The 9,181-nt window shown below is 46.4% G+C and overlaps 1 protein-coding gene across 1 annotated transcript; it reads right to left on the bottom strand.

The window, feature by feature from the left end:
• Positions 1–4,685: 4,685 nt before the first annotated feature.
• Positions 4,686–8,083, bottom strand: LOC136457836 (uncharacterized). The gene is made up of 6 exons (XM_066457840.1): positions 7,577–8,083; positions 7,034–7,461; positions 6,428–6,928; positions 5,667–6,047; positions 5,363–5,559; positions 4,686–5,240 (listed from the first exon to the last, which is right to left on the bottom strand). The coding sequence occupies exons 1-6, from the start codon at positions 7,870–7,872 to the stop codon at positions 4,992–4,994; spliced, it is 2,052 nt and encodes a 683-aa protein (XP_066313937.1). The 5' UTR covers positions 7,873–8,083; the 3' UTR covers positions 4,686–4,991.
• Positions 8,084–9,181: the final 1,098 nt, after the last annotated feature.

The raw sequence follows: 9,181 nt of genomic DNA, 5'->3' as shown, positions 1-9,181 counted from the left end.
TGGTGGCACTTGTGTTCCCTCAAAAGGATGCCCGTATGGTTTCAGGCTTTCAGCTGGAGAGACATGCATGCATGGAGCTGGGACTGGCACTGGGTCCCGTGAGTGTATCCGTCCCATCAGATGATCAGATGCATGCAGCAAAGCGTGGCTGGAGCTGAATCAAATCGCCGGCCGGCCGGCTGCCCGGCCGCCGGCCTGCTAGGCACGAGATACCTCTCGCCCCTGCTGTGCTGTGCTGGTACTCCTACGTTGTAGCCAGTACATGCATGGATGCATGGCCCATTGGCTCGTGTACCCGTAGAAAATAAGGGGCATGTTTGATTCACCCAGTAGCTACTAAATTTATTAGCTTTTAGTTACTTTAGTAATTTTTTAACCAAACACTGACTAAAAGTTACTAAAAGAGCTTTAGCCATCTCTAGTAACTCTGGAGTTACTAAAAGTGACTAAACCGTTTAGTAGCTACTAAAGTTTAGTAGCTCGAACCAAACACCCCCTAACACAAGGGGCAGTAGAGGCACAGCGATCAGATCAGCAGCCTATTCGGCTGGCTGTGCCGGATCGTGGATTATTTACTATTGGTTGATTTATTGTGAGAAAAAAATATTGTTTCAGCTTATAATCCACAATCATATACGATCGTTTACCGCCTACCGAACAGGCCCCGGATCGTTGGGTGGCAGTTACACTTTGGTGGTGTTTATGAGTGTCATATCGGGATGTCACATGAGTATTCGGATAGCAATAATAAAACAAATTACAGAAGTCTTCAGTAATCCGCGAGACGAATTTATTAAGCCTAATCAATCCATCATTAGCATATGTTACTCACTGTTCGCCTAAACGGCCGTTTAGCCCGTTTACACACCGTTTAAACGCTACACGGTGGTACACCGTTTCCGTTTAATCGGTTGTTTTGACCGTTTAAACGGCCGTTTTTCCCGTTTAAACACCCGTTTTGCCCGAATAATAGGCTAAACGGTAGGTGACCGACTGTTTACCGTTTAGCGTTTAGGATAACACTGATGTTACTGTAGCACCATATTATCAAATCATAAACTAATTAAGTTTAAAAAATTCGTCTCACAAATTAGTCACCGTCTGTGCAATTAATTATTCTTTTAATTTATATTTAATACTCTATCCTATGCGAAAAGGAGTAAAGTTGAACAAGGCCACGGCAGGAACCAGACGTCTAGGACAACTAGTGGTAGGAGCTAGTAGCCAGTGACTGGACTAGTACTGCAGTAGTACAGTGCTCGCATCTTCTGGTGACTGGTACACAAACAATGGGACAAATCCGTTGACAACGGCGACAGAGATTGTCGGGTTAAGCAACCATTTGGATCGGGATTTGTTTGTTTGAATAAAATTAAGAAAATCTCGACAAAAGTAAGGAAATACAACAGATAGGAATCTTTCCATTCTAGTACAGTCCTTCAACTTGCTCTATGTTCCCTGTTCTTAGAAATAAAAAGCCTTACATTGATCTTCCTCCCTCCGTCCACAAACAAAAAAAAAACAAGAAGAAGCAATTCTCGCATTTCGAGAAACCAAATATTTTCATGTTTGACCAAATTTATATAAAAAATACTAACATTTATAATACAAAATAAATATCATTAGATTCGTTAAGAAATATACTTTCGTAATAAACCGATTTAGAGACATTAATGTGAATACTATTCACTGTAAACTTGAACAACTTTAATAGTCACGAATACCATTGTTGCATTCTTTTATGGACAGAGGGAGTAAATCTCAACTTTTGATACCATGTGTACATATATAAATACACGAACCATGGACACGAACCATGGATATGCATCATTCTAAACATTTTAAAACTTATAAGTATGTGTTTTAATGGGGTTTTCACGATTGAGCCAAATATTTACCATCCCATATATATGTCACACTTCATAACATGTCAGCAAACAATCTGGTACAACTAGGTGACTATGGCATGTGGGCCCAATATATCATGTGCAGTCCATTTGGCGATGGATTTGATGGTACTATATTGCACAACATCATGCCAAATAAAATGTTGGGATTCATAGAGGAATTTTGTAGAATTCGAATTTTATAGGAATTTTTCCTATGTGGCCATTCGAGGGTTTGATTGGTCATTCTTACTAAATTATGTCAATTATAGTGGAATACCACAATTCATACGAATTTTAGAGGCAATAAATATGATATGAGATCTGACCTCTTGAATTTTTTTTTTGAAGGGGGGATCTTTATTTAAAACTGAGTTTTATTACACACTAGGTCGAACATAGTCGAGAACCCCAACAAAAGGAGCACAACTCCATAGATGTGTCCGTTGAGAGTTACAGGGTTAAGGGGAAAATCCCTAAAACCATAGTCCATGATTGTGATCCCAAAGATCACAAATTGGTTTAGAAGATCAGTAGGTCCTAAAGACCTAAAGATTACGACCTGCTCCTGAAGATTAGTTAGTCTTCAAGACCTGATCATAAGATCCACTGTTGTGCTTTTTTCCCCTAGTGAGTTTTTTCCACTGCTTTTTCTCACGCAACGTTTTTAAGGAGGCAACATGTGCAACACGGATTGTGCATGCAATGTACTCTTTTCTCCTACCATTTTTCCATTGGGTTTTTTTCGAGGGGGAAAGGGGGGTTAACGAGGCATACACATACCATAAATTTGCCAAGGGTAAGTGTTGTGAAATCAACTTCAGAAATTAGTGTGAAACTATGAATTTGAATGGTGGCAAATTAATGAAAAGAAGACTGTAGAAGTTTTTTTTGGTGGGGGGGAAGAAGACTGTAGAAGTTAAATAGTAAAATTGAAGTAGCCATGTTCTACTTCTTCCCTCTATAAAAGAGGGTGTACGGAGAATTGAAAGAGACACATCTGCATACAAGTTTGTGTACTGAAATTATCCAGAAATAAAAGAGTTGTGTTCTATCTCCGAATCTTTATGTATTGTTGTGCTTGTGTACCAATACAACTCGATTCCTTCCTGACAAAAACAACTGTCTCGCAAGAAAAACCGCGGAACGATTAGAGCCCGAACATATAGAAGAATCTGGTTCAAGCCTACGCACACACGTGGTGGGAATCCAACTCGGCTCCGACCAGTCGGCCACCAACGGCCCCGCTTTCATATGGTGACCCAGATGGGCTGTTGTGATCGGAAAGTGGTGGCCTAGATAACTTGTTGGGCCGTTGTGTGCATTGGTGGGCTCGGACATATCAAATCAGGGGTTCCTTCTAGTTACACATGAACTGATGCTTAAAACAAAAAGGTACACATAGAACTTGGCACATATGAAACCATGATCCCAGACTCCCCAGTCGAAACAGGACACTGCCGCATCTTTTTATCATCAACTGATTTCCCCCCCACCCCTTCTTTTTGACTTGTTACAGTGGACAACTACTTTCTGACTGCGCCTATCAGCCTATACAACAGGCTGTATCTGCCTGTATCTGGCTTGGCTTATCAGCCAGCCAACAATGTTTTTGTCTCACACCAAACCAGCCAGCAGTACTTTAGCCCATGGTTTATAAGCCAATCCAGCCGAAACGAACAGGCTTATCGTTACCAAAAGCAAGAGCACCATGGCATGCATGTTCCATTTGGATTTGTGTCCATTCACTTGCCAGTCTGTGCTCTTTATGCATGTACACTGTAGCAAATCTACAAGAGTTTATCTATGCAAAGACATGCAGATGAAGACTATGACTCTATTTTTGTCAAGTAGGAAGCCTCTTTTTCCTTTTATTTTCAGCGCTAAGCAAGTCAAAGTCTAGCTCGAATTAATCCGATAAGTTGGAAGTTGCTTGTGTGTGCCTGAATTTCTATCTAGATTTTTGTTAGATAATGGAAGAAACATCCGGCTTCATCCCCACAAGTTAGGAATCAGACCAAAATTATTACAGGACACAGATGCTTAAAACGAAATAGTCTCGTTAACCAAAAAAACTTTAGTTTGTAGTTCTAAAGACATACACAATAAAGTGTCAAAGTGCTTCCCTTGCCAGCCGAATGATATTTGGTCAGAAGATCTTTGCCATGTACATGTGAATTATATTGCCATATATATTGGTGCGTCCTCTTTGATGCAAACGAAATGCCCACGAAGATATATAAGTTTGCAAGAGAGCTTTTTCTGGATGACATAAGGATCTACAAAAGCATAGAGAAAGGAGGAAGTGGCTATTGGCTATGGATGATGCAGTTTATTGTCCCGGAATGTGGAAGCAAATCCTAGTGTGGCATTTGGTTATCCTATTCCTGCGTGTGATTGTGATCCAATCCAAGCTAAGGTCCCATAAAAGCAGAGACACATGGAAAAGCAAAGCGAAAGCACGACGTCAAATGCTCAAAGTCGTCCTTGTCTCCATCCTCACCACCTCAGCCCTTTTGGTCTCCATTCGTTTCGGCTTATACGATCGTGGATTATCTGCAATAGTATTTTTCTCTCACACCAAACCAGCCAGCAGTACTTCTGATTTATAATCCACGATCATTTCAGCCGAAACGAACAAGCTGCGTGCAATGCCGTGCAGTGCACGGGTGGTCTGTCAGAAACGCAAATGAATATGTATACATGCCACGGCTCGTCACGGTCACTGGACCCATATTCTCTATCGTCTAAACATTGTCACTGTTGCCACCACATGCGTCCGATTACAAGATGTGGTTCTCTTATTTATTTATTTATTTATTTATTACTCTAGTCTAGGATATATATGTATGTATGTGACTTTACAATAGCATCAACTGTGTGATCCCTTTTTACAGTACTACTAGATGAGGCTAAGTGCCATGCATATTCTCATGTCTATGCAATGCAACTTTATCTTTGGTTCTCTTCTCCCCCACTACTACATATCTTGGACAAAAGAAGATACGAAAAAAGAAAGAAAAGAAGAAAAGAGCTACTAGAAGATTATTACACAAGACTGTTGTCCAGCAGCAGAGCAGCAGCAGCAGTAGCAGCAGGTCCCTGTCAATGTGCAGGGTAGAAAAGAGGGGTAGGGTCCCTCTGCATCTTGCCCTCCAGATCGATCCGGACCCTGTTCATCATCCCCTCGCACCAGTGCAGCTGCTGGTCGGTGACCTCCGGCATGCGCAGCACCCGCGCCACCACCTTGAGGTCGATCAGGCCCAGCAGGATGGACAGCTCCTCCTCCTCCCTCAGCCTCGTCCTCTTCAGGCACCGCCGTGGCCGCGTCAGGTCCTTGAGCCGGCTCTTCTTCTGAAGAATCGCCGGCCACCACATTCATACGGAACGAACGGACAGATTGGTTAGAATTTGCGTGGTACTGGTACAGTAAAGAATACTAAGTTACCACACAACAGAACACGTGATCAACTCACTTTCTTGTTGGCTTTCTTGAGTGTGAAGACCAGAGTCTGATCCACTGCTCTCGCCCTCCTCTTCACCATTTCTCTGAACATCTCGTAGTGGCTCCTCTTATCGGCGCGGAGGAACGTCATGAACGTCCTGATGGACTCCTCCAGTATCAGCACGAACTGCACTGCCGATATCAGATCATCCTTCTCGTCATCCTTGTCTGCATGCACGCACACCGATCGATCAGTGAGTACGCCAGCAGAATATATAGCGGACGCAGATGGCTACAGATGATGAGCGAGCACGAGCAGAGCAGTCCAAACCAACCTCTGAACTCCGGGACGAGGAGCAGCTTGGGCGTGGTGTTCTTCATCCGCGCGTACACCTCCGGCCGCCGCCCGTACTCGTAGGGCTCGTTCTCGATGAAGCGGTGCAGCAGCACCTGGAACTGCTGGAACTCCTGCGCCACGCGCGCCGGGCAGCACCGCGCCGCGATGTTGCCGTCGCTGCCGTTGTGCCGCCGGAAGCTGGTGTAGTTCCAGTGGAGGGCCTCCCACGTGAGGCACACCTGCGCCACGAACGCGCGCTCCAGCTCCGGGTACGGGTCCCGCAGCCCGATGGGCTTTGGGGCGCTCGGCTTGGGCGTCAGCTTGTGCACGATCCGCTCCGACATGGAACGCGGCTGGTATTTGATGGATCTGAACGACTCTGCAGGAACGAACGCATGCAAAATCAATCAAACATGCTTCAAATGCAATAGACTAATTAAAGTAAACACGAACACTGATTCTTTTCATCTTTTGGCGGTAGCAAGTACAGTAGGTTAGTAGGATTAGATTATGTGCGTGCATCAAGAAATGTGTAAAAAAAATGTTCTTGATCAAGCCCACATGTCGACCAAAGCGTCGCAGATTACAGGAATCGCGCGTCATTTAAGTTTTTTTTGTCAGGAAAACTAGTCTTAGGTAATGAGTGGTAATGATACCTTGACAATTTTTAGAACGAACTGTTTAAATATGAGCAAATGAAATCAGTTTTGCTAGCTTTTTATTTCTGATAGGAAAAACAAACAAAGAAACAGTTCGTACCTGTTTCGGTGAGTTTTTGGGCGCCGACGCGGTGGAAGTAGACCATGTCCTCGTCGTACTTGCGGAAGAGCGTGTACGACTCCCACCGCGCCGAGCTCCGGCGCGACGACGAGGAGAAAGGGTACTCCGTCTCCGAGTCCTTGGTCACCGTCGAGCTCTGCCACTCCACCGAGCTCTTGGACGTGGACTCGCTCGTCAGCGTCGTCGACGCGCCGAACCGGCTGCTGTCCCCGTTCTTGTCCGCCTTGTCGTCGTTCTCGTCCTGCAGCTGCGCCGCCTTCGCTCCTCCTCCTCCTCCGGCCACCACGCCGCCCTCCAGCAGGAGCTTCCTGGTGTCGGCGAGCGCGCGGTTGTTGACGAACAGCTTTACATCATATTGGCCTTCATCAGAAAAGCTCTTCTTCCCCTGCGGCGGTCCCTCCTCTTCGTGCTCGGCACGGTCGGCGTCGGCATCGCGACGAGCGTCTTCTCCTGATCTGTTGCTTTCCTGCTGCTTGTTCCCTGAAACAAGGTGACGGTGACAGACAATGCGTCAGATTAAGATGAAACGAATAAAGATCAGAATAATAAGCAGCAGAGACAGAGTGTATCTAGGAGATTGATTGCCTTCGATGGAGACATTCTCCGGTGGTACGACGACCGGAGCCGGAGCAGTCCGCTGTTCCGGTTCCAGGACCGTCGTCGGGACGTCGACGGCGATGCCGTTGGCCTCCTCCTGCACGTGCTGCGTCGGTTCGACTTCGACATCCACTCGGTGGTTCTGGTTGCGTGGCGAGATGCGGGCAGATTCCTCCACGGGAAAGTTGCTCTCCACCTGCAAGCAACGTGCAGTTTCCGTAGCGGTGTACAGGTGATGGTGATCCTTTCCTTCGTCGCCAAGCAGCAGGATGCTGTCCTCGAACACGGCCTCGTCGAACCAGAACAGCATGTCCGCTTGTTGTCCTTCGACGACATCGGCGGCGGCGGCGGCGTACTCTGCTTCATCGGTGGCCATGGCCTCGGTGCGGTGGTCGCAGCGGCCGTCATGCCAACTACTGTATACGCGGCCATACATACAAACAACAGAAAGTGTCAGCACGACGACACAAGCACGCATGTCAAAGATCTGTGCGTGAAGTGGTAGTGCATGCAGGTGCTGCAGCCAGTTACCTTGACCGGTCCTTGGCGGTGGCCCTGTGGTGCAGGCGCGCGAAGAGCTTGGCGAGGAGGAGGAGCAGGAGGTAGCCGACGAGCAGAAGGAGGTTGAGCGACGCGAGGGCGCGGAAGAGGAGAGGCCGTATCACTGCACCAGCTGGTTCCATGCCGCCGGGGGAAGAAGAAGAAGCGTCACCAAGCCGCTGCTGGTGGAGTCCGAAGCCGAAGCCATGAGGAGAAGCCTGCGGGCCAAGCACTTGCTGCAGCACCGCCACACGGGAACACCAGCTGCTGCCGCTCGCATTGCGCATCTACCGAGACTGGCCGAGAGTGTGATTCGATCTTCTAGAGAGAGGCCGGCGCTCTGTCAGAGAGGAAGCTCTCTGGTTCTGGCTGGGATAAAGAGACGGACGGACACGGAGCCCAACCCAACCGCCGATGGTGCACACAGACAGACACGGCGGCCAGCCGCGCTACCTGCTTTGTTCGAGAGGAAAGTGGCGGTGAGAGATGGACGATGGGCTCGCAGGCAGCTCGCTGGCTAGCAAATGGTTTGGGGAGACACACAAAGCTAGTCTATCTACGTGGATCACTTTATTTGTACTAGAACCACTATGAGCATTAGCCTTTATTGGTGATGACCTAGGGTTTGCATAAAGCTGGAGGATGGCGTGGCGCATGCATGGGGCCCAACGTGATATAAAGATGAAAAAATGACGTGAGAAAAGCCGGAAGCAAGCGATCTTGTTAGCACAAAGCGAGATCGGTAAACTATGTTGGTGATATGAGAGGGTGAGAGGCCAGCAGACAGGCCCTGGATCAAGTGACTTGCATTATGAGGTAAGCCCATATGCGATATGCGTTTCATCAGCTGGGGTTTTGGTACAATGTGATCATGATCGACATCTGCGTGCGCGCGCACTTTGATTATTATCAGCATCTTCATCTTTTTTTCTTTGTTTGATGGATATGTGTATATATAACCTGGTTGCTGCAGCCTTGAGTACGGCAGGTGGCCATGATGTCAAGGAGAGCATCCATTCTAGGAACCTGGCACTACTGGAAACCGGCACTTTGCCGAGTGTATTTTATCGGACACTCGGTAAAGACGGTCTTTGCCGAGTGCCAAATAAAATACACTCGGCAAAAAAAAAAAAAAAAACACTCGACAAAGATAGCTTTGCCGAGTGTTTTTTTTGGCACTCAGCAAAGATGTATTTTGCCGAGTACCATTTTTCGGCACTTGGCAAAATGCGTCTTTGCCGAGCGCCTTTTTTCTGGCACTCGGCAAAGACGGCAAAATGCGTCTTTGCCGAGTGCCTTTGTTTTGGCACTCGGCAAAGAGGCATTTTGCCGTGTGCATTTTTTTTGCCCTCGGCAAATTATTTTTTCAAAGCAATTTTTGAGGCACTAAATGAATTCAAATGAAAAACTTTTCAACTACAAAGTTGTATAACTTCTCAAGATCTACAAAGTTTATTTTGGTCATTTTTTATTTGACAAAGCGACAATAACGTTGTTCATAAAATCTATATCTCATATTAGTTTCATAGAAGAGAGATATATAAGATTTATGAACAATGTTACTACCACAATGTCGGATGAACAAATGACCAAAAT

This window comes from Miscanthus floridulus, chromosome 6 (assembly GCF_019320115.1).
Source record: "Miscanthus floridulus cultivar M001 chromosome 6, ASM1932011v1, whole genome shotgun sequence".
Lineage (NCBI taxonomy): Eukaryota > Viridiplantae > Streptophyta > Magnoliopsida > Poales > Poaceae > Miscanthus > Miscanthus floridulus.
This window is presented reverse-complemented; position numbering and strand designations above follow the sequence as displayed.